This window comes from Myxocyprinus asiaticus, chromosome 17, assembly GCF_019703515.2.
Source record: "Myxocyprinus asiaticus isolate MX2 ecotype Aquarium Trade chromosome 17, UBuf_Myxa_2, whole genome shotgun sequence".
Classification (NCBI taxonomy): Eukaryota; Metazoa; Chordata; class Actinopteri; order Cypriniformes; family Catostomidae; genus Myxocyprinus; species Myxocyprinus asiaticus.
The window spans coordinates 24,575,627-24,603,065 of NC_059360.1; the positions used below are offsets into that span (position 1 = coordinate 24,575,627).

Here is a 27,439-nt window from a genome sequence, read left to right on the forward strand (position 1 = left end):
AATGAACACAATATTTACTCAATTCACCAAAAAAAAAAAAAAAATAAATAAAAATCCATTGACATGGCTGCCAGTAGATTTTGGAACTGAATCTAGTAACACAAAGAGAAACTAGTATTGTTAATCAGCAAAGCAGGCAGAATCATTGGCCGACAATCTCAAAATTGCCAAATATCATCCAATTAATTGGCTAGACTGATATATCAATCTATCACTTGTTAATATTAAAATTTAAATATATCTTAGATATTCTGAGGTAGATTTACAGGTAGATTTGAAGTTACATACTGATTAACGCTACAGTAAACTGTATCTTCATTGACTGTATTCAGTCTAAAATCAATACTACATGTGCAGCTTCTATAGATGTGTACAAGCATGCACATAGAGCATGTGTGTGTAACTTATGTCTGGTCGATGACGCGAGTCCTCCACTCCTGCTGTTTGAGCTCCTCTCTGGCCTCTTCCAGGGCAATGATGGATGTGGCCACGCGCAGGCTTGGCTCCAGGGGCCGGTGCCTCTGCTGCAGCACCTCCAGAGCTGGGCGAAAGGGCCCTTGACAGGTACGTGGGATAAGGTAAATGTTTTATTGCCCAAACTCATCCAACTTGTTATTGATGAGGCCCCTATGGACAGCCAGCTGGCCCCCTGGCCCCCCTCTTCTTATCCAAGATATTAACACAGCTGACCAGTGCTAATGATGGTACATACGACTATAAAATGATGGCCATATACAAGGTTGAGGAAAGAGTTAAAGGAATATTCCTGGTTCGATGCAGCTCAATCTCAATCGACTGCATTTACAGCATAATGTTGATTTCGACAAAAATAAATTTCGTCTCGAAAAAAAAAAAAAAAAAAAAAAATTACAATGAAACACTTATAATGGAAGGGTTTAAAAAGGCAGAAATGTGAAGCTTATTATTTTATAAAAGCACTAATTCTTCTGTTTATCGTCATGGCAACGAAGCTGTAAAATTGGTTATCAATTTACACAGAAAAGGTAAGTGATTTTATCATACTAAAATAGTCTTTTTTTCTTTCTTTGTGATTTTCTCTCCAGTTTGGAATGCCCAATTCCCATTGTGCTCTAAGTCCTCGTGGTGGCGTAGTGACTCTCAGTTGCCTCCACATCTGAGACCGTTAATTCGCGCATCTTATCACATGGCTTGTTGAGCGTGTTACTGCGGAGACGTAGCACGTGTGGAGGCTTCACGCTATTCTCCACGGCATCCACGCACATCTCACCACGCGCACCACAGAGAGCGAGAACCACATTATAGCAACCACAAGGAGGTTACCCCATGTGACTCTACCCTCCCTAGCAAACCGGGCCAATTTGGTTGCTTAGGAGACCTAAGAGTCACTAGAGTCACTCTGTGCTAGAGTCACTCAGCACACCCTGAATTCGAAATGAATTTTTGGGGCGTGTCGAAATGAATTTTTGTGGTAATCAACATTATTCCACAAATGATGTCAGTTGAGCTTGTTACATGAAAAAATGGTGGAGACATAAATCCACATCCAGGCACTCATGTGGAATTTCAACATTAAAAGCCTTAATTATAGGGGCTACATCTTAAAAAAAAAAAAAGCACCAGCGTGTATCGGCCCAAATAGGCCTTCATCAGGGTGTCATTTAAACTAAGAGCACCAAAACAATAAGTTATACATGTAGGAGTAGTTTGTGCAAGTTGAATACTTTACAGTACTGTGCAAAGGTTTTAGGCACTTGTGAAAAATGTAGCATAGTAATGCTGTAATAGTAAGTAATAGTAAGGATGTCTTCAAAACTAATGCCATAAATAGTTTTAATTTATCAGTTAACATCATACAAAGTCCAGAATACATAAAAAAAGCTAAATTAATATTTGGTGTGACCAACTTTGCATTCAAAACAGCACCAATTCTCCTAGGTACACCTGGACACAATTTTTCTTGGTTGTTGGCAGATAGGATGTTCAAAGCTTCTTGGAGAATTCACCACAGTTCTTTTAATTCTCCATTGTGTCTGTCTTTTCATGAAATCCTAGACTGACTCAATGTTCAGTGGGGGCTCTGTGGGGGTCATGCCATCTGTTGCAGGACTCCCTGTTCTTCTATTCTATTCTATTTGCAAAAGGAATGTTTGGGAGTCTAAAATGTATATTTCCTAATGACACACTAGGGCTGAGATATAAATAACAATTTTAAGACAAATGTTTTTTTGTTTTTTTTTAAACATCCTATGTGCACAGTAAAGTACATCAGGGTGTCACCCTGATGAAGGCCTGTTTGGGTGCTTACGCATTGGTGCTTTAAGATGTAGCCCCTATAATAAAGGCTTTTAAATTTTGAAATTCCACGAGTGCCTGGATGTGGATTTATGTCTCCACCATTTTTTTCATGTAACTAGCACCCTTTCTGGAGCACCTGTGGCATTTGAGTACCAGATGTGCTCTTGGACTTGAACATGGAATATACTTTTAATATCACTTCAAGCGAATGCTTTCGATTTCACTGCCAAATCTATATGCCACAACACAAAATTCCAGAGGACTCCATCCACAGCACTATTAATTGAAAGAGGCTAGTAGACAAGTAGTATTATACAGTGAGTATCAGGAGGTAATACCATGGTACTGTGATATACACCATTGTACTGATTGATTGCCATTTCAGTATACTGTGGTATTCTCATTGTACTCCAGGGTACTTCAAAGAATACAGTGGTATTACAATGGTACATGTTCCAAAACATGGTATTGCCTTGAAAAATGTCCCAAAAAACATGTTAAGATGTTGTGTTTTCTTTTTGTAAGTGTAGTGTCTTGCATTATTCAAATCTTAGACATAGTTTGAATATAATATTATTGTGTATGCAGACCGATAACTAATGCAACCGATAAATTGACACACAAGGATCCAGATGTGTCTGGCTGCCCAAACAGGACGTTTTCTTGAGTAAGTATTCAACTTGCACAAACTACTCCTACATGCATAACTTATTGTTTTGGTGCTCTTAGTTTAAATGTGACCTTCAGCCATTGCTGCTTTTAATTCATGATGGTGCAACACACTCTGTCCTTGATAATATCAAGACCAGATCAGCACCTGGCACTGACCAATCCCCTTACTTCCCCTGACAATACACATAATCAATCTATCTCTCGCAGATGCTTATCACATAGGGAGAGATGATTAGGGAGGGGGCTCCACTTCGGACCACAAATAATTGGGAGAGAAAGATGGTATGAGCAAGGTGGGGAAGAGAGGGGGGCTTGAGGGTGTTGGGTAGGTGCTTATTCTGGGTCTTTGTAAGGGCAAAATGTAGATAAATAATGCATCTTCATCTACTACACATTTTGTGAAGGGTGTGGCAGTTCTTTTAATGAATTCCTGCTAACTGGGCCCAGCTGGAGTGAAAAGCCAGCCCAGGGAGAAGAACTCAGGCTCTAATAAAAAGAAATGACTCGTGCCTCATTTCTGCTCACTTATGTTTCAAATTAATAGAAACCAATAATAATAACCAGTTACCATAAATGTCATAGACCATAAATAACACAAATGGCAAATACGTATCATCAAATCTATCTCACAGCTGGACAAGATGACATGCTAGATTTGGAAGTATTCAAAGATATTCTTTATCAGGGCACCTTTACATGTTGCAGTATTCCCTAGCTGAGAGTGCCTTAATGGGATCCAAGAAATAAAGGGGCTTGGGTTGACAGGCATGCTTATCACCGGTTATCTCGCTGTCTAAATGCTTTCACGGAATCCAGGCGACAAGGGAGGCACGTTTAATGACATTATTCCGTTTTTACTGTAGGTTTTTAAAAATGATCTCATGATAGCAATAAATCCCGCTTTAATCACAGTTATTTTGGAATCTCTTTCTTGATAATTGTCACAGAAATTTGTCATCTCTTTGGGGCCATTTCATTGGTAGACTTGATGAAATGTCCCAGTACAAGGTGTTGCTGAGACACTTGCACTGTATGCATATAAATGAATCTGAGTGCGAGTTTGCTCAAAGATAAATACATGATCCTATAACAACAAACTATACAGTAACATAATAATTTATCTTTGGCTGAATTTGAGTATAACATAAAATATAATATAGAACCAATTAAATAAAAATGACAGTTTTGTGGCTTGTAGTCCATGTGTGTTTTGCTTTGATGCTATCTATATGCTAGTAGACTCCTAAACATTAACAGAATTCACTTTTTGCAGATACTGTATACATAATTAAAATGTACAATCTTTCTCTTCCGAGAAAACAGACCAAAAATATGAGTCATGTTACACTACACTAATATGATATAACTAATCATTATTGGTCATTAATGGATTTATATGTGCATAGTAAAATCAAACTTCTGCAACGGGTGGGTGACCTCATTATAAGTTTGAAATTTGGACAAAATAAGCCCCTACAAGCCTATTGGCTTTATTTATAAAAAAAAATAAAAAAAAACAAACAACAACAAGAGACTTGTCCTTCGATATATCCCATCCAAACTTACGGATTCAATAGGAAATACGTCAACATACAAGACAGAAAACTGTGCTCGTCAAGCAATTTCATAGGGTCTTTAAGGAAATAGGCTCTATATAAGATCATAGGCAGTGTCTAACCTGTGGCTTTTTGTGTCTGGGTGGTAAACGTTCTCTGTTTGGTCTCAGGTTGGAGAAATCATGTCATTTTAGGGATCTTCCTCTCTTTAGGAGCCGATTGCGATTTCACTCTCCACAGTCTGAGCTCCATCACATCTGGTTCTGCCCTGAACGGCGAGTTGAAAACGTCTGGACACTAAAATGAGCACAAAACAGTTTGGATAAGCAAGGTGAACAAAGCAATTTGTTATGCTTCTGTTAGCATAATGAAGAGAAAGTCCAAGTTACTCTAAATGACTGCCCTTAAACCTTGCTGAGAATCCTTCAAACACATCTTCAGTTCCTTTCCATGCTCTCCACACACCCCCATTAATAACTTGTTTGCTAGCAATGGACTTGCCCCCTTATCTGACTGAGCTCTGAATGCTAATGCCATCCAGTGCATTGCTCATCATAGGTGTCCATGCAAAACCCACTGCAAAAACACATTTAGCTTGCAGGAACAGGAACCCACTTTATTCGGTCGACCACAGCAAAACAATTATACTTGTCACCTCCCCTGAATGGACACACATCCATCACTCTGGCATCTGTCATGTCTGCTGCTGTAAATGTCTGCTAGCTAACTATGAGCTGTCTGATCTTACTGTAGCACTTCAGTGAGTTTTGGTTTGGCCTGCAGAATAATGGCTGAAATAATTAATCTCTAATCAGAGCTTCCTCACAAGTGCTTAATTATCGGAAGGTTTTTGTTTTTTTTTACTCTGTAACAATATATGCCAATAACTTTTGCAGGTAACACCACAGTGAGGCTCCTACATTGGGTTTGTATAGTGCAGCTTTGGGTGACACATGGTGGGGGGGTACATCGCAATCTCCCAACTTGCCTCGGACTTACAGGAAAAGAACAATGATGTTGACCCTCGTACCGAGGAACTACATCTATGTCAGCACAGCCACTTTTATCCAGCGGAATTTTCTCTGGTTAACGATGAACCATGGGAGACCCATCCATTTCACTGAGACAAGGTCAGACTGTGGGAACATAAGTTGCCCAGTGTAGAGACGCACACAGAGAGAGAGAGAGAGAGAGAGAGAGAGAGAGAGAGAGAATAAGAAAAGTAGGGAGGGGGGAGGAGATAGTTGAGAGAGAAAACTCGGAAGAGAGTTAAACCTTTTCTACTCTGACAAGTACTTAAGTCTGGGTTTGAAGTTAGCAGTTTAAATGATTGACCTTTTTTGGATGTGTTTTCAGAGCTGAATAATATGTGTGGTTACATGTGCTACATCAGGGGTTTTCAACCATTACAGACCCCCCTCTCAGACTCTCAGGAAACCCAGGGACCTTTCATTAAAAACACGAACAAACATTATATTAATGTTCATTTAAACAGCTATAAATGTCATGCATTTTTTTTTTTTTTTTTGCAAATTCTAATTTTATGTTTTATATCATTTATATTGTATATCTTATATGTCTTCTCTACAGTACCTTCAAGGACTCCTGGTTGAAAATGTTGTCACTATATTAACTCTATTTACAAATACATTTGTCAGTACAGAAATACTTGCATAAAACAGACTTAAAAAATAAAGTTTATTCTGAACTCACCTTTTAAGTAATTTCTAATTGAAATTCTGTTTGAAGCATGACTATCATGATTGTTCTTCCTTTGAAGTGCCCTTTGGAGGCTGATTTATCCTGTTTGGAACACAGGGTCACTATCTCCTTCCAAAACATATTTCATCTAGCACGTGGTCCCTCACACCTGTTGTCTATTAGCCATTAGCTGATGTGTTTTATTTCTTGATTTCCTCCCTCAGACTGCTGGCAGTACTATCCTCTTACCCTGTCCGTGGTATGGCTGACACTGAGCGTACAGTGACCAGAGCAGAAACATTGGTGTAAGCTGTGGTGGCAGGGAGTGCCACAAAATGCTGAGATGACCATAAAAGCATGAAGGAGAGATCACAAAATGAAATATCTGCTTGCCCTCCACTGCTGCTGAATCAACAATGGCCTGAGCACTTTATCATAATTATCAAGACACATTATAACCAGAGGGATTTCTGAGAAGAATATACTTGTATATATATCAGAAATTAAATTGCAGCAGTTAGGAGATAGTAAAGACCTGCTGTAAGAATAAACGCTGTAAGGTGCTTCAAACTCCATACCAGTTTTGTATATACTGTACAGTTCTTTAGGATTTTTTGCCCTTAATGCACATAGGATATATGCACGTGCTCTCATTGGGTCTTATTCACTAATAATTGTAGACGAGTGTTATTGCTTATGTACGCAAAAAAAAAAACAAAAAAAAAAAAAAAAAAGACTCATGCTATTTTTTTTTTTTTTGCTGGATTCATAACAGGTTCGTAGTTACCTTAATTTGTTCTTACACTCGTTCTAATGTTAATATATCTGGATTGTTCGTTATTTGCAAATACACACCCAAGATAATTCTTCACAATCTCACCTGTACAGCCATTTGTCACTCTGTGCAAACTTATTCTTAGTCCGTTCACACCGAATGTGTTTGTGTCCATCTAAACACTGTTTTACCATTGTTTTCCTATGCAAAAAATGAGCTAGACTGACTCCTTGACCGTTCTGTGCAAAACTGTCACACAAGAACTATGTTTTTAGATGCTGTGTCAAGTTTAAAAGAACTTCAACTGTTAAAAACACTTAAGACACTTGCATTCTGCTCTGTTCGTTGCACCTAGTCTAGCTTTGTTTAGAATAAGTATGTGTTTAGTGTGAACAGCACCTTACACTCCCTAAAGATGCACTCTCGCCCAAGAACGTGCAGCAAGATCGCCAAGTAAAGCAAGTGGCATCCTCAAAACCAGTTAGCAATAACCAAATTTGATATAGGCCTGGACTACATGTAAACAGCTACATTTTATTGCAGAACCTATCCTAGATCAAGCTATGATGCACATAATTTATGTCACTAAAATAATTTCAGTTAATGAATAAGATGCACTAATTCAGCGCTCACTTGTATAGTACTCAGGAGGAAGTGGAGTCTTTGAACCTGGATGTTTTTCTCCTGTTCCTCTTTCTCTAGTGCAATCCATTCTTGCTCTTTTCTCTGGAGCACTGCAAATTCCACCAGATTTTTCCTGGGTAGCAGAGAACAGTACACATAAACCCACAGTTTTTACAACTCAGACTTCTGTAAACTCTCTTCATAGTCCCAAGACATTCCCTAGTTCAGACAATGTTCAATACTCTTGTGGATTGTTTAAGAGAAAACTGAGAATTTACTGACAAAATGAAGACAATCTGATGTTTTGTGATTATTTCATAATGATTTATGATAGACTACTGTATTACAGTTATACAGATTATAAAACACAAGGGACTACATGTGTTGTCGAGAGTGTGTGTATGCATGAGTTGTGCTATTATGTTTAAAGTTTCTACCACTTACTAACTTAGCAGAAAGGTAAAATTATACTTGTCTGTGCACTGTAAAAATTAGACAGTAAAAAGATGTAAATTGGTTAATGAGTAGTTACCGTAAAAAATACGTAAAATATAGGTGCATTTAAAAAAATATATATTTTAAAAGACAATGCATGTAGTTTTACAGTAAAATGTTGTAAAAGGTTTCTGGATGTAAAAAGTATGATTTTCCCATGTAATTAACGTTTAAAATTGTGTTTAACAAGAAAGTACTTGTACTTTTTACAGTAAATTATTGTTAAAATTATGGTAAAATACAGTAATTGGGCATTCCCACAATTCCCTGCATGACCCATTACATTTCATTATATTTTATGGGAATAGTTGCGTTTCTTCTTATTTTTAATATCAGTTATGTACTTTGGGGTGTTCTGTGTTATATTTGATGTAGTTTAGTTAATGTTTATTGCATAATTTTAATTTCACATGTGTTACCATGATGGTGTCAAGTGTTGTGTGAGTGAGACTGAGCACTGTCTCGGCATGTTTGTTGGTCATTGCTCCTAGAAAGGCCACTATTGATGAACTTCATGTCATCATGTGCCCTTCGGTAATTACTATGGGGATTAAGAATACATTATAAAGTAAAAAGCAGATTTTTACAGTTTCAGAAGGTTGATATCTCAAATTTATAATTTAATGATATAAACGACGGTACTGCACCATAAAATATACCTTAAAATTTACAGGTTGTTCTGTATTGTTTCCTTTTTTACATAATTATTCTGCCAACCACTGCTGGCAATTTTTTTTTTATTATTTATTTATTTATTTTTTTAAACAATTCATTTCATTTTTTTTTTTTTTTTTTAGGAAGTAAGGTATGAGAGGCTATGCTGTATTGTAAACAAAGTCACAAAAAAGGGTGCCAGGACTTTAATGGTCGTGAGTGCCTTATTGCTTTCATAAAATGCTTACTACATAAACATACGCTCACTGAGGACTTTATTAGGAACACTATGGTCCTAAAAGTGCCCAACGTGGTCTTCTGCTGTTGTAGCCCATCCGCCTCAAGGTTCCTCATGTTGTGCATTATGAGATGCTATTCTGCTCACTACAATTGTTAAGAGTGGTTGTCTGAGTTACCGAAGCGTTTCCGTCAGTAGAACTGCCACTCACTGGATATTTTTTGTTTTTGGCACCGTTTAAAAAAACAGTTTTTGACACCAGTAATCTAAAATACAAACACTCCAAATCTGTGTCCTACATTTAATTTGTCATACTCAAAGGCCAGTGGAAAGAGATGAGATTTCAGACTTGACGTGAACTGTTTATCCGGAAAAGTGAAGCATCCGGCAAAAAACATCATAATAGAAGCACGATTCAAAATAAAATTTAGATGCCTGATATTGAAGAAATTGAATAAAAATATATTATAACTGTATAGTAAAATGTAATATTCACTGTAATAACAATAATAATAATAAATCTAAATATCACAAGCAAGACTGTTGAATAAAAGTTTGGCAAAAAAAAAACAAAAAAAAATCTATTTTCACTTGTTAAAAGTTTTAACAATGTATTGATTAGACACCATTTTGATGAAATTAAACTTTAAAAAATGTTCTGGAAAGTTCTGGAAAATAATAATTATTAAAATAATTATTAAAGAATTAAAAATAACTAAACTGGTGTGTTCAATTGCACATTATAATATTTGCATATTTTTGCTGTGGTATTGAAATTTGTATCGAAAAACCATAAAAATTCACTGGTATCGGTACAGACTAAATTTTGGTACTGTGACAACACTACTAGGGACTGTTGTGCATGAAAATCACAGGAGATCAGCGGTTACAGAAATTCTCAAACCAGCCCGTCTGGCACCAACAATCATGCCATGGTTGAAATCACTGAGATCACATTTTTCCCCATTCTGATGGTTGATGTGAACATTAACTGAAGCTCCTGACCCATATCTGCATTATTTTATGCACTGCACTGCTTCCACATGATTGGCTGATTAGATAATCACATGAATAAGTAGGTATACAGATGTTCCTAATAAAGTGGTCGCCTGGTTGGTGAGTGTATTAAGGACTACCATTTTATTGAAAAAAATGTTTTCTATTAAGCAAATTCATTACATGCCATCCTTCAGCAAAAGTGTTACCCATGTAGTCCCTGACATAACAGAACGTTGCTATGTAACAAAAATAACAAGCCACTATGGGCGCTGCATAGTGATATGATGATTATAACTGTTACTATATTGTTGATTTTTTTCATGACTGGAATGCTGAATTGACCAATCAGAATCCAGCACTGGAACAATATGTTTTTTAATCCAAACGATGACATATGTTGACAGAAACTATTGTTTTACAGTTCTCCAGTCAGATGCTGTTGAGCAATACGCAAACAAATTGTCGACCGGATTTGAATAATGAACATAAAATGCACAAAATGCGTAGCAATTCTTCATTTTACATTGTTATTTTGCTCTGTATACTGACCTTTAAAAATCAGCACACTTGTGGTGAATAATTGCTAAATTATGTGGTGAATTATACCTCTCCACAAAATTACACGGCAAAATTAATCAAATATGCAGAGTAGTCTGGTCTGTGGGTGTGTTTTCTATTGTGATATGAGGTTGCAATATTCAACCAGTTTTTGACCAGCCTCAGTTTCCTTCACTTGGCAACTTGCTGTCTTTGTGACCTTTACTAACCTATATCTCCCACTTATTATTAATTGCACTGTAGTGGACAAAAGCCAAATAGATTTGTAACCATGGAAGGGGATCTCGATCTGTGTCTAAGAGAAGGCTGGGGAAACACATAAAACTAATTATTGCTGATGGGCCAGTAGAGAGACATGTAAGCAGCTAACATAGATGACCTTTGTGTGTCCTTACAGAACACAGCCATAAGCACCCATTGGCCACTGAATTGGATCCACTTACAGTAGAACTCACCAAGTGCTAATCACCCTTACCTATCAAACAGTTATGCACTTATGTAGCATTCTAAATACTGCACTGTTGAATATACAAGTAGTTTATTTGAAAGCAAATGATCTGTGATGATTACAATTTACTTCAGTCTACCTGATAAGTTAAAGTAACACTTTGCTTCTTTTGTTTGGGCAGTAACATCTGTGTTTGGCAAAAAGGATTAAAGGGTTATTTCACCCAAAACTTGACATTCTGAAAATAAAAAGAATAATTTTCTCACCCTCATGTTGTACCAAACCTGTGTGATTTTCTTTTTTCCATGGAACACAAAAAAGGGCCCTATTTTAAGAGTGCAACGCTATGCCATAAGTCATACATGCAAAGTCAATGGGCATGGACATGAAGTTTTGGTATTTTCGTGCAAGCATGTGCTAAGTCTAGGCACAAGGGGATTTGGCGAAATTGCGCACACAGCGCTAATGGGCTGGAACAAGTGCAATTGAATTCAGAGGATCTTCTCTGGCACCGTCTTCGTCCTATTTTATAGTCCATTCCCTTTAGCACCAGCGATATAAACAAAGGCAGCACATTCATAAGAAGTTGGTAGTGTAAATGGACTGTATGCAATGAATAGAAAGGATAGAAATATGGACTTACATTCTTTTGTGCATTAACTGCGTCCTTGTTGAACGTCAGGCATATTTCATTGACAGTGACACGCTCCTTTTATACACAAGGAAAATGTGGTTCTTGTCAGGATTTGGATTTATTCTTTGTTAAATTATAGAGAACGTAAGTATTATCAATCATTTTCAACTACTGACACACAAATTATGGCTAGTATTAACAGTGATCGTTTCGGAATGCATTTCAATTCTACCGGTCGATTTTGAAAAATGCAATTAATTTATTGAAACACACAAACACAAAAATAATAAACCAAAAATATTTCTAAATTAAAAATACACTTCAAATAAAAATAAAAGAAAATCAAAATAACGAAGTGGTCTACCAAATCAAAACATTTTACTCTCTCCAGCTTCTTCCGCCTGCCCATTTTGCATAAATCGAATAAATATTTGTTTCATAAAACAGCTTTCAGTGTATGTCAGGGACATTATTGTTGTTCCACTATATTTTCATTGTTTGGACATGAACTTTATTACTACCTGTTGGTGGAATCTCCAAATTGCAAATGCAGGAACTGAGTTTAGACTTTGTGCTAACAAACAGACGTGCTTTTGAAACTTCTTTGCGCAATCACCTATTCTCAGGAAAATAGCAAATTGCACTTTGCGCCACTTCATTAACATACAATACACCCCCAGTTTGCGCGTACACTCACAGATAGTGCAAACACCCCCACCCACTCCCACTTGCACGAAAATTGCTCTTAAAATTAGCACTCTCACGAAAATTGGATGAGACATAGCGCACGGTCGTTGCGCGTAGTGTTGCACTTTGTGTGCTCACGAAAATACAGTCCATGGTGTTAGGGACTGCCTGTCTCAATCCCCTTTCATTGCATCTTTTTTCGTACAATGAAAGCAAATGGTGACCGAAATGGTCATTCTAACTAACATCTGCTTTTGTTTTCCAATGAAGAAAGAAAGTCATACAGGTTCGGAACAAAACGCGGGTGAGTAATTGATGAAAGAATTTTAATTTTTGGATGAACTATCCCTGTATATGCTTGCTTGGATTTGCTTTTGACATTCATTTGACATCCATATGTTAACAGAAATTCTGACCAGACAACATATGAAGTATAATTACAATTGTGCTTTTTGACATTGGTCATAAGAAATTTCATTATTCATCTATAGAAAATGCACAGTTTAGTTAAAAGAAAATCTGCAAATTGTTTCATTTAAATAAAGCAAAAGTCACCAACTATCTTTTTTTTTATGAAAATTTTGAAAAAGAAACAAAGGATGATTAATTAGCAGAATTTAAATGCTTCTATGGGGGAAACCATCAAGATCAATTTGCTCATAAAATGGGATTTGGTATATTTCTCTGTAATGAATGCAGTAATTTGTATGATTTTCAGAGTCTTGCTTTGATAAAAGACCTGCCCTAAATACTATGAAATGTTTATAATGAAAAAAATTAAATAAGGCCTGCAGTTAAGAAGTGAGTTTCACAGATGTCCTTGAAAGGGACACGCAGGGGGGAAAAAGTAGCCTAAGCAATGGGAGTCCATAAATTCCCCTCTCTACTTCCAAAGAGTTAAAGATTTGCCACGCTCAAACATTACAGAGAGAAATTTATCTGATTATGGCAGTAATAATTACCCAGCTGTTTATTACAGATAGAGAAATAATTCATGCAGGCAATAGGCCACGGTGGCAATGACACTCCACATTTAGTAAATATGCAAGCCGCTCAGTTCTAATTACTCAAGCCCAGAGGAAGCCCTTATTAAGTGGTGGAACTTTAAGTGTCTTCTTGACAAGTGATAAATTGTTACATTGCACAAACTCTAGCTGTGGAATTGCTGCAGCGAACACGGGTCTTGACTTCATTAAGGTATGCAGAGAAGGACAACTGAATGAAGATGGACACTGGAACATGGCGGGCCTTGTCGTCAGGGTAGGGCTAATGAAACGACACAGATCGCTTTGCATGGGGGGGGGGGGGGTGGAAGAGAGATCCCCTTAACTGTTGGCAGGGAGAGAGAGAATGAGAGATGGGACTACCCTGATGCGGGCAGTCACTGGCCTCCTATCATTGGCATGCCAGTCTAGTCGTCTTGTTCTAAATGGGAACCATTAGGAAGATTTTGAATAATTTATTCATGCGTGGGAGCTGTATGGATTAAAATCCTGGCACTGAGACCTTTGAGGGGCGACTAATCAGTCAGTGGGTGATCCTGAGCCCAACGTGGAACAGATTGTCAGAATCAGCGCAGTGATCTTTCACTTTACATCTTTGACGGATTGATCATGACCTCAGAAGCGTTACGTAAACAATTAATGCAGTAACAGATAGCATCTATCGCAAGGCAAAGAGTGAGCAGAAAGAAAGGGCACACCAAAAGACAGAGACATTGTTTATACTTAACAACTGGGCATTGAAGACCTCACTGAGACAGTTAAAACTGTCTACGCCCATGCTTTAAAAGGTGCACTCAGTAATTATTTCCTCAATAAAAAAAAGTTTTAGCCCTACAGAAATTAATAGTAGTTTTAACAATTCTGTTTAAAATGATCTAGACTCACATGAGTTGAAGACTCCAGTCATATCAATGACCTAATAAAAGCGGTTTTATTTTACAAGGAGTGAGTCCCCTCATGGGGGCCAACATGTTGAGATCACATGACCAGCTAAATACTACTCGTTTTATCTCGATAAACCCCATTATGGCACACTTTTGCTCTCAGAATAAATTAATCATGGCTGACTGTGAATAATGCATTTTTACAATGGAATTGGTAATCGACAATATATGAATACTTTTCCATGCCATTACGTTTCAGAATTAGTCCAAGGCAACTAAATATTAGCCTCTCTGGAAACAACACTGAGGGCCCTACTTTAAGCATGCAGGCGCTAAGCACAGCGCAATGACTTAACTCATAAGCGCAAAGTCAATGGGCATGACCATGAAGTTTTGGTACATTTGTGCAAGCGTGCACTAAGTGTAGGCGCAAGTGGGTTTGGAGAAATCACCTGTGCAAGGCGCTAATCGGGTCAATGGAGGTTCTTCTCCAGCACCGTCTCCATCCTATTATACAGTCCATTCCCTGTCAAGCACCAGTGATATAAACAAAGACAGAACATTCATAAGAAGTTGGTAGTGTAAATGGACTGTATGCAATGAATTGGAAGAATAGAAATATGGATTTACATTATTTTGAGCGTCCTTGTTAAATGGGACACGTTCCTTTTATACACATAGAATATGTGGTTCAGGATACGGATGTAGGCTCCATTAAATTACAGCGAATGTAAGTATTATTAATCATGTTCAGCTACTGACACACAAATCATGGCTAGTATTAACAGTGATTGTATCAAAACGCACTTCACTTCCCATAGAGAAAAACAAACAAAAACATCTGTTCTGAACATCTGCGAGACAACCTGCAGCACAGGGTGGACCAATGTTTATATAGAGCAATGCGTTTCAAGTGTGATTCATAGGTGAGAAACCCCATTAAAAGAGAACATTCTCACTTAAAGTGAGGCTGAGAAGAGGCAGGGAAGAGGGCAGGGTTGTTGGGAGTCAGTGATCCAAGGAGTACTTAACAGATTTACATTTCATTTAAGTTAGACCCCCAAGATATTTTCCCACAAAATATTTTGGTCACATTAAAAAATGTGGCTTTGTTTTTATCAAAAGTAAAAAAATGGCATCTTCCATCTGCCTCGAAGCAGGAATTTTTTTTAAATGTGAGGGCATCTGCACATCATGGGCTAATTTAAAATGTCAAAGTTATTCATTTTCAAGTAACCAGAGGCGATTTATGCATAGCATGCAGCTAATGTACTAGTATATGTCCTATTATGATAATATTAAATTCATGACATACCTTTGTCTTTGCAAGAATTTCAGACAATGGTCATCTTTGAAAACACCAGTCTAATGTAATATGTGCAAATATATTTTGTTTTGGAGCATGTCACAAATGATTTCAATTAAGTTATTTTAAAGGAAACTGTATTCATCCAGCAGCACATGAGTCAAATGGTACTGATGCAATAATACCTTAAAACAATGACTAACAATCCTTTTAATCATGCGTTCTCACCTGATTAGTTAATTCTTCCTCGCCAATCCTTCCAAATATCTCTTGCGTGCATAATAATTGTGTATGTACTTCCTAACATAATAGCTCTGCCATCTCTGCTGTATCTGCAAAAAAAGGGTGAGTTTTGATTATGAATACTAGATTTTAAAAAAAAAAAAAAAAAAAAAAAATGCTTTCCCTTCAGCAACAAATTAAAGAATTTGAATACCCTACAGTATATTAAAGAGTAAGAATAAATAAATAAATAAAATTGCAAAAAGAATTTGGAAGTCAAATTTTCAAAAGACAAATCAAAGGCAGAGCAAATTAAAGAAGTCCTTTCTGTCACTGTCACTTTAGAGTTCGAAGTCATTGTCACTACATGAAGAATGAGAACGTTAGCCAGTGCCACTATGACAGCACCACTAAGCTCCCAAAACAAACAAGACAGATGTCCTTCATGCTAATTAGGTGCTTAAAACAATAGCAGGTAAAAAAATAAGGCAAAAACAAAGCAAAATAAGAATCGCCATTGATCAGTAGTCAATAGATAATTTTAAATAAAGTAATTGCAGGCTTGGATTCTGAGTTCTTTGTGACCTCTTAGACTAGTAAAATCAATGATGCATATTGCTCAATTAGATCTAATACAAATTCGGCCTCCCTTGTAAACACGGATTTCTATTAAAAGGCTGACACATTGGCCTTCAGTAAAGAGAATGATAAACACTTTATAGGAAATAGCAAGAGACTTAAAAGAAGTGCCATGCAGAAGGTTCATGGATTTAGCTTTATGGATGAGAGTTAGAAAGAGTTAAAGGTATGCGTTAGGAGTCACTTTGCTTTCTGCCATAATCTTTTCATATGAGCATTTAATTAGCTACAACTAATCATGGTTACAGTTTTCTTATTATAATACCTTAAAAATTGGTCATACCTTCACGATGAAAAGTAGTAACTCAACCAAATATTAACAGTTGATCTTGAAATAACAGTGGTTCAAATCAGTTGAATATTTATATACAACTGATCTGAACTACTGTGATATAATCTTTACACTGTACAGTATAGGCAAACATACAATTGATTTGAACTACTGTATAGCGATATTCTTTATTAAAAAAATACAATGAATCATTCATCATGCATATTTTCCCATGAAGCTTTTCAAATGTTCTGGGTTTCTTTTTTTTATCCATCCAACACTTTTTTTGTGTTTGTGTTTGAAACAGATCCTTAAATGACTGTTTTCACAGTCACATTTTCTTTTTATTTTCATCAGATTTTTACATTATCGGTCAGTGCTTCCCATACATAACACACTATCTTTTACAAGGGCTATAAAAGCTGTCTGTCCTGTTGAGCAGCTTCTGTTTGTTTCTAAGTGACGATAGGACCTTTAGGCTCATATTCCATGACCCCTGAGAAGAGGTCAAGCTTCATGTTTCAAATTAGACTCACATAACAGAACTGGGAAAAGAATGCTGGGTGGGCCCTATAGACATAACGTAAACCATTTGTAAGAATCACTTCCCCAGTTAACATTTCTTGTGATGTCCATACATCACAGTAGAAATATGCAATCCTCTAAAGAAATGCTATATTCTTCAATAAGCTATGAACTTTTGTAAGACTTAAAATTCTTTAAAAGTTTCACCTCAGGGAAAAACAATTGTAAAACTAAAGTTTTAATGCATACCAATAGTTCTATAAAACTGCCAATGCATCACTCAAATATAAACGTATTTGATTTATAGGCTGTGAAACAGAGCATGCTGAACCAATATCGCTACCGTTTCACAACTGCAGGCCTCATACTGTATAACGGATTAAAAAAAATCCTTTTACACAGTCTTGCAAAGTTGAAGAGAATGTTTTGTGATAAATTTGTGGTTATTTAGACATTACATCAGTTTACATGTTAATATATACAAGGAGCATGTTTATAATATATAAAGAATTATTTTTTTTACCTTCTTTTTATGTGTCTCCTTCATGGAAACACATCACAGATGTCTATAAGTACTTTATTCTGTCAGTAGTATACTATAAATGTATATTTACACTATATAAATTGTATCTTTCACTGTATAAAAAAATGTGCATAATTTTAACGGTAAAAGAATGTTAAAATTCTACAGTAAAAAACCTTAATTGGTTAACGGGTAGTTATTAATACAGGTGCATCTCAATAAATTAGAATGTCGTGGAAAAGTTAATTCATTTCAGTAATTCAACTCAAATTGTGAAACTCGTGTATTAAATAAATTCAGTGCACACAGACTGAAGTAGTTTAAGTCTTTGGTTCTTTTAATTGTGATGATTTTGGCTCACATTTAACAAAAACCCACCAATTCACTATCTCAACAAATTAGAATATGGTGACATGCCAATCAGCTAATCAACTCAAAACACCTGCAAAGGTTTCCTGAGCCTTCAAAATGGTCTCTCAGTTTGGTTCACTAGGCTACACAATCAAGGGGAAGACTGCTGATCTGACAGTTGTCTAGAAGACAATCATTGACACCCTTCACAAGGAGGGTAAGCCACAAACATTCATTGCCAAAGAAGTTGGCTGTTCACAGAGTGTTGTATCCAAGCATGTTAACAGAAAGTTGAGTGGAAGGAAAAAGTGTGGAAGAAAAAGATGCACAACCAACCGAGAGAACCGCAGCCTTATGAGGATTGTCAAGCAAAATCGATTCAAGAATTTGGGTTCAAGGCATCAAGAGCCAACACACACAGACGTGTCAAGGAATTTGGCTACAGTTGTCATATTCCTCTTGTTAGCCACTCCTGAACCACAGACAATGTCAGAGGCATCTTACCTGGGCTAAGGAGAAGAAGAACTGGACTGTTGCCCAGTGGTCCAAAGTCCTCTTTTCAGATGAGAGCAAGTTTTGTATTTCATTTGGAAACCAAGGTCCTAGAGTCTGGAGGAAGGGTGGAGAAGCTCATAGCCCAAGTTACTTGGTGTTACTCCAGTGTTAAGTTTCCACAGTCTGTGATGATTTGGGGTGCAATGTCATCTGCTGGTGTTGGTCCACTGTGTTTTTTGAAAACCAAAGTCACTGCACCCGTTTACCAAGAAATTTTGGAGCACTTCATGCTTCCTTCTGCTGACCAGCTTTTTAAAGATGCTGATTTCATTTTCCAGCAGGATTTAGCACCTGCCCACACTGCCAAAAGCACCAAAAGTTGGTTAAATGACCATGGTGTTGGTGTGCTGGACTGGCCAGCAAACTCACCAGACCTGAACCCCATAGAGAATCTATGGGGTATTGTCAAGAGGAAAATGAGGAACAAGAGACCAAAAAATGCAGATGAGCTGAAGGCCACTGTCAAAGAAACCTGGGCTTCCATACCACTTCAGCAGTGCCACAAACTGATCACCTCCATGCCACGCCGAATTGAGGCAGTATTTAAAGCAAAAGGAGCCCCTACCAAGTATTGAGTACATATACAGTAAATGAACATACTTTCCAGAAGGCCAACAATTCACTAAAAATGTTTTTTTATTGGTCTTATGATGTATTCTAATTTTTTGAGATAGTGAATTGGTGGGTTTTTGTTAAATGTGAGCCAAAATCATCACAATTAAAAGAATCAAAGACTTAAACTACTTCAGTCTGTGTGCACTGAATTTATTTAATACACGAGTTTCACAATTTGAGTTGAATTACTGAAATAAATGAACTTTTCCACGACATTCTAATTTATTGAGATGCACCTGTATATACAGAACAAAAATATCATTATTTAACAAGACAATACATGTAATTTTACAGTTCAATATTTAAAAAAAGTTTTAGATGTAAAAGTATAATTTTACTGTATAATTAATGGTAATAATGTATATCATGTTTAACAAGAGAATACACTGTAATGTAACAGTTCCAGAAGTTCCTATGTGACTCATCACATTACATTATATTTTATTTAAATAGTTAGGGCCCAAGCACTGAAAGCGCAAAGGCCCTATTGCTCTAAGGATTATTATTATTAGGGCCCAAGCAGTGAAAGTGCGGAGGCACAACCAAACATGGCACAAACCAGAAGCGAACACAAACGATGAAGACAGGTGAGAGTGATTAACATATGGTTTATCCTGCACGATTTCAGGGCTGACTGCTTAACATGTTAAACTATCTTTGATTCTGTGCACATCGTGTTTAGAATACATTGGGTTTATTGTAGGCGACATCACAGGCCTATTTTTTCTATCCTATAGCTACTTTTTTTTTTTTTTTATACATCGTAACTGTTATTGGTTAACATTCTTTACCAAACAGCTGTCATATTAGATCAATGGTTAATGCACGACTGCACGTTGTGAAACGCGTGACTTTTCAGCGCATTTTTTTCCTCTCTCATAGATTTGGCTTAGTCTACCTGTTAATTATTTTCAACAATGTTAAGTAACTTTTACTTGGTGATTTCCGTTTAGAACAGGCTTTTAGGGTTGTTCCATTAATCCTGCACTATTCATTCAATTGTTTCCAATAAATATGTCTGTTAAATATTCGCTAATGTTGATTCAGTGAATGCGTGTCATGCTCTATATTTAATGTACAATGATCATAATTCAAGGCGAGCACGTCGCAGATAAGTGCCCCTTTTCAGTGGAATTTAGCATTGGATTTGGAATAGATTAAGTATTTTAAATGGGTCGCATAATTTTTTTTTTTAACTGTTTTCTGAAGGTTGGTTTCTCTTTAGACTAGTCGGTTACAAAACTTCCATTTAAACAACAGTCAAATTAGTCGTAGCGCACATCCCTAGTACCAACTTCACGGAGGTTACAAACATCCAGTACGTAGTGGATTTAATCCAGTATGTCAACGTGCTACAGGATGCAGCGAGGACAGACTCAAGACGGTTAGAAATCTGTCCGAGGTCATGAAGATGTCAAAAAAATGTCCCGCAAGAACAAGGCGGCCGCAGTTGTAGCAGGCATCTCACTGAGAGCGAGAACCACTAATCGCAACCACGAGGAGGTTACATCATGTAACTCTACCCTCCCTAGCAACGGGGCCAGTTTGGTTGCTTATGCCTCCTACACACTACATGACTTTCAGAGATGTCGGATTATGGTACCATTCATATTACACAACTGTCTGTGTTGTCATGGAAGTCGTAGGGTTTTCAAATTACACGAGGAATCGGCGACAGGGGTGAACACATTACAAAACATTTCACTATTGACGAATCCCCGACAACTCGCCTGGACTCCAAATTACATTTCACAACAGAGTACATGCGAGAAGTGATATGAGATACGAAAACAAATGCATGATCATATGTTATGCATTTCAGAATATGATGTGTATGTTTTTAATCATCTTTACATAATGTGTAAAGGCATCATATATTTTATTGGGTACAATATGAAAAAGTAACTCCTACTAAATTATCTACCTATTTGCTTACCTGTCTGTCCAAGAGAATTGGCAATTTCTCTCCAACTCTTCTCTTTCTCCACCCGGTTGTGGTACAGTTCAGAGGAAACATCAAATAGGCACTGGTGCTCCTGCCAATGTTCCACTAATTTTTCCTCCATTTCTTCAGTCCAATGAGACTTTCTTGATTCCGCAGCCATGCTAGTTCTGTTGCAGGTACATCAGGACTCCTCCCACTGGAACTACCTGTGCCCCATTTCTTGCTCTCTCATTGGCTGTAGGTCAATGCTGCAGTTGTATTCAGGCAAAACACATTTCACATTGCGCGATTTGGAATCGTAGACAGGTCCAGATATTTAACATGCTAGATATCTCACTGACATCGGTGACGTGTCGGCACTTCTCACAGATCACGTCTTTGATAATTCATACAGTGCGTTCGTCGCTCACGGGAGCGAGCTCCGATTTGCCTATGATTTCGGGCTTTTGTCGGCGATCTCCACAAAACTGTCAGCTAGTGAAAATTGGGCTTAAAATCATGTAATGTAAACTCGGCATTAGGAGACCTGGCTGGAGTCACTCAGCACACCCTGGATTCAGACTCGTGACTATAGGGGTGGTAGTCAGTGTCAATACTCACTGAGCTACTCAGGCCCTTAACAATGCATTAAGTGAAAAGCAGACTTTTATAGTTCCAGAACATCAATTTATTTTACCATAAATTTAACAGATTTTTTTCTACAGTGTACAGTTCTAACGATTCACTGTTATATTTTTGGTTTGAGTTTTAAGATTTACAGTTTGTTAAAAAAGGACCAATAAAAGTTTAATTTAAATTATTATCAAATACAACAAACTCTTAATCAAAAGAAATGTTATCACTCAAAATATTTAATATATTTAGACATACCTTGAATTTATACTATTTTCACTTAGTGGGAAAAGGTATCTTATAGTTATCTCGCACCAGAAAAATCTGTTTACAGATATCATTCAAATCAAATGTGTGACCCACTGACTTTTCATTTGGTAAATAACAAGAGAAATATTTACCTTGACAGCCATCTTATTGTAGAAATTCATCTTCATGATAAAATATGCTGTCTGTGAAGAGAGGGGGATAGCATTGCGTTACTGAGACCTCTGATGTTTTCCCAACATGTGAGGAATAAAATCCTCTTTATACATAATACATAAAAGTCATGGAGACACTGCAGCAGATTAAAGGCTGGAGTGGCAAGTCGTACTTTGTATTGAAGGGAAGTGCCTGTTCTTAATACATAATGCAGACATGGCTAGAAAAATCTATGGAAGTCACGTTGGCAACTAATGGAGATGTATGAAGGTAAAATGCTCTTTGCGGAGTGTGATAATCAATGGAATTCCACTGAGGGACAACCAACTAACCATGGTGGAGAATATTCACAAGACACAATGCTATAGGAGTCTATCACTGGGGACATAATCAAAAAGAAACTTAAAAAAAATGCTACTCTACATTAAGGAACCAGACAAAACTTTTTTCTTCTAATAGAGAAAAGATCACATACTAGGCCATGATTTATAATCCCTTTAAAATCATGTTACTCCAAATCTTTTATTTTTTTTATTCAAATCTTAGTCAAGTAAATTTCAGTGGTGATTTCTCAGGGCCAGCAAAGCCTTCTCTGCTGACGTAACATGCCTAATAAATAAATATTTTTTCATCCTTTCATTCTCATTGACCTTTTTGCCTATGTATTTTCAGTCGCTTTCCACTCCAAATTCATCTACAAATGAATAGCAAAATTCAAAAAGTTTATCCAATCTGAATTTCTTCCTCGATGCTTACAAGCGTGACAACTGTTTCAAGCCATGCTCCTTAGCCGAAGCAGTGCGTGAGTCCGAGTTCCACTTCGTCAGGCCTTCAGAATTTCCACAGAATCCCTCAACACTCCAGTGAATATGCATCTAAAGTCAGACTGTCAGATTCATCAGCCAATCAGATTGATTTGTTTGTTCTTGGTGGGTGTGGTCTTAGGATATGTCCCAGTCTAGGCTTTCTAGCTGGCCTTGAGTGACACAATCATGCTTTAAGTGATGTACGTAATTTGAAAGAGAAAAGCATGAGATCTTGCTGACGAGTCGGCTGTCATCACTGCCTCATCACCTTTGAGAAAGAGATCCTTATGGATTTAAAAACCTGAGATGTTCTGCATGATTGTGCGATTGATTAAACAGGAAAGGAGGACTGATTTTCACTTCAAGCAAATTGGTAAGCGTTATAACAACATCAGGAGTTTTCTAAGTGTAAATTAGGCTGCTTGAGCATTCAGTGTCAGATCAAGTTTTGAAAAGTAACCATGTACCCCGACAAAATTTATTGCAAGCTAAATTTAAATCGCAAATATTATTAGAGAGCTTTTTCTTTGTATTAAACCTCATTGGGGCGTGGACATGTTTTTAAAATGTCAATTGGTATTATTTGTTGACTGCCACAATGTATGATAGGCATACGGTGTCTTATTTATTGTGAATCTGTTTTCTAAATGGCTTGAATCGCACTGAAGGCCTAGACTTAAAATGCAAGGGCCGCGGCTTCATAACATCCAAAACTTTCCTTATTGTACAGACTGTGACTCCTGAAAAAACAATATGCATTTTAGAAAGACAAAAAATATTAAGTTGTCTACTGTAGGTCATGAAGGAACAAAGTAACGAAGAAACAAAATGTGTCTAAATGATTAGGTCTAATGTAAATATATTACCTTGATCCCCTTTGCTAAAAAAAATAAAATAAAAACACTGAAGATAAGGAAATGGGCCCCTGATTTGTTGGCCCCTTTTAAAACATGAGCGAAATAAAAGCATTCCATTGTGAATCAATACGAATTGTCAAATTACAAACTTACATCAGATGTATGCAAGTCATGGCATGCTTGTTAACTGCTAAATGTTAATAAGAGTTATCATAACATAATCAATATTACATGTCTCCACAACTTACCTTTACCCTTTGTCTGAACAGCTCTCGTGCAGTGAAACCGTGCCATATTTTCTGTATCAGTGTTGTATTCTTATGCAGATGTCTAAATATATATATATATATATATATATCAACATTTAACAAGCTGCAAGTACTGTATTGTACATTCAAAGAGATTAACTCAAAAGAAACCCTTTCACTGAATATCTCTAAACTCATTTTTCCTGAGTGTCCCTGCGGTTGGTCTTTCTTAGAAAACTGTACATTTGCATTCATCATTACCACCCTCTAAATGCATGTCTATGGCGACTCTGAACTCAACATGGCCATCAATTTCCAAAAGGCCATTTATAACTCCAAAAAAATCAATGTGTGTAGGGATGGTGGCAACCCTGGAGCTGCACTCAAGAAGCCTAGATTGCACCTAATTAGCCACTTAACACATTGATCAATTAACTAAAGTAATCTAAATTAACCTACTGTCTGGGAGTTTGTCCGCTCACTGCACAGAAATATGTTGAGGTTACACACTGTAGCGCCCTGTGCACTGGCTAATTCTTATATCCAAAGAGCAAATGCATAAGATTTAGGGTTTAGCGGCCACATATAGGTTATATACTGATCTGAGTGGAATTACATGTCTGTCCTCATTAACACATTTGTCTACCCTACAGTATGGATCCCTTACAGTTTCCTAAATTAGTATGGAAACACCTCTCTGGCATATCTGCTTGAGTTAATTCTTTGTACTCACTGATGCATGACAGCGATCACTGAGCGAACACATATTGACAGATGAAAATTACATCACAAAGACTGTCTTACCTGATGTATGCTCTTACTGGGCATCCTCTAAACCAGCTCTAAATTTGGACTGCATCCTGATTCTCTCTCTGTCTGTTTTCTTCAGCAATCCTGTGACATGTGAAGCTTTATTTAAATTACTTAAATCATCTCAGTGGTAAAATACGCTGGCTACCACTCCTGGAGTTCGCTAGTTCGAATCCCAGGGCGTGCTGCCTGACTCCAGCCAGGTCTCCTAAGCAACCAAATTGGCCCGGTTGCTAAGGAGGGTAGAGTCACATGGGGTAACCTCCTCATGGTCGCTATAATGTGGTTCGTTCGCGGTGGGGCACATGGTGAGTTGAGCATGGTTGCTGCAGTGGGTGGCGAGAAGCCTCCACACGCGCTATGTCTCCGTGGCAACGCGCTCAACAAGCCACGTGATAAGATGTGAGGCAACTGGGATTCGTCCTCCGCCACCCGGACTGAGGCGAATCACTAAGCGACCACGAGGACTTAAAAAGCACTTTGGGAATTGGGCATTCCAAACTGGGAGAAAAAGGAAAAAAATAAATAAAAAAAATAAAATAATAATAATAATACTTTAATATTTTTAATATGACTTAAATCATTGAAATGCTCGATCTAGATGTTATCATCTAGATTTACTTCTGCAGTTTGTGTGTTTGCTATTGTCTTTTAACCTAGGACATTCCCATTATTTCCCGCACCGTTACAACAAAAATAAAAACACAAATGTTTTCATATGTAACAAACTGAATAATTTGCATGATTTTATTACCTATTTCTGAGGAAATACTTCTCTTTGATGCTGGCAAGCTGACTGAAGAGTTATACCAGTCTCACCATGTTTCCGGGAGTTTATGCGTTACCATGACAACGGAAGAGTCCATAAATACACGCACGGGGAGGTGCACATGCCTGTCACAAGTTTAACTGAATAGCGCACGTGCCCATTTCTGGTCTGATCTGTTCAACAATGGCTGTATCTCGTTTGGAAGGCTGCATGCTAGGTAGGACGCGTCCTTTGAAGGCTGCAGTATACCAAGTGTCCTCCTTTAAACAAGCCTCGTTTAAACGAGACGGCCTTCGTAGGACAAACGGAAACGGAACGTAACATGGTTGCTATGACAGCACGCCACTCTTTAACAAGAGCCAGCGCTTTGAGTGAGAAGGGAACAAAGTCCCTTTTGAAGGGAATGTATGAGGTACATTTTAAGAGAGTTATAATGATGTAGACAGAAAAGAAAATAGATTTTACAGGTGTAGTTTTAGTCTAATACTTTATTTTAACGCGCCTTTGCGTTGTGAAATGTGTCAGCGCTCAATTCATACCCAACGCAAGTACGCGCTACATTCTCAGAATTGCCGCAAGGGGCGCTAGAGCGGATTTTCGTCTTTCAATCAACAACTGTCATGGTGGATTTCAACAATCGGGCAGCAATTGGAGTTGAATTTTTTCGAAAAATGTATACGACTTTTTGTACCCAGTCCATTCAAACGAACTTGTTTTTTCTTCATGTCTCTACCCACTCCTCAACTATCGACTCATCTACCACATCCGTGCTGCATCCGAAAACTGCCGTTGACTTTCTGCCTAATCAGTTAATGGCTTAACTGACATCTGTTTTGAATGAATGGAACTCTTAAGGAAACTGGTCTCCACGCAGTTTGAAAAGCATCTTATTTTCATCCTGCCTCCGTATACAGCCTCCAAAGGCAGCATTTTCCTGGTTTTGGACATGGAGCTACCCACCTTTTTCTTACATCCTGTTTTGCTTAGTGAGAAATCTGGGCGTTACTTCCGTTGTTAAGGAGGGCTGCAGCTAATGATTATTTTGATAATTGATTAATCTAACATTTATTGGAACGATTATTCGACTATTTGGCAATTATAGCAATGATTAATCATTAGTTCTTAACTGATTATTCAGCTTAAGAGCTATATTTAAAATGTTGTATTAAACATGCAAGATAACACGGCTATTGTTGCGGCGTACATCCATTCTTTCTTTCGTTGCGGTGTTGGGATTTTGAGGAGAGCGTGTATGATTTCGTATGGATATACGTCAATCACTACATCAGTGTGTTACTGAACGATAATAAACTGCAAAAAACGTAATAAAGACAAAGAAAGCATGAACAAAACCGGCTCGTTGTTTCTCCCAGTTGCAGTTGAGATTTATTCTAAGCACAAATGCAACATTTTGAGCAAAATTATCTGTTGTTTTAGTGGAGTATCTGTGTTAGTTCAGTTTCAGATGTGTGTGCTTGTACTTGTCACCATGCATGTTCAAATCAGACAGACACACTGAGAAAGAGCTGTGGTATTCTCATCTTTGGCTATGTAATCGCTTTTTCAAGTTCTGATCGGACGGTTATTTCCTTTCAAATCTGCATGAAACTTTAAACATTTGTTCGGCGGGTGATTGACTGGTGCGAGATGGTGCTTCGCTGCCATCCAGAATGTATCAGGATGCTGTTTTAAACCTCAAATGTGATGTGGTTTTTGACTACCTCTGTATGTGTTTTCGTGATCCAATCACAAAATA

At 37.4% G+C, this 27,439-nt stretch overlaps 1 protein-coding gene across 1 annotated transcript; it reads right to left on the reverse strand.

The window, feature by feature from the left end:
• Positions 1-86: 86 nt before the first annotated feature.
• Positions 87-25,736, reverse strand: spata17 (spermatogenesis associated 17). The gene is given in 10 exon segments (XM_051723406.1): positions 87-556; position 2,400; positions 4,628-4,688; positions 4,690-4,802; positions 7,615-7,738; positions 15,741-15,844; positions 22,172-22,222; positions 24,105-24,186; positions 24,909-24,998; positions 25,669-25,736. Coding segments are annotated over 10 exon segments (846 nt in total). The 3' UTR covers positions 87-404.
• Between the last annotated feature and the right edge of the window lie 1,703 nt (positions 25,737-27,439).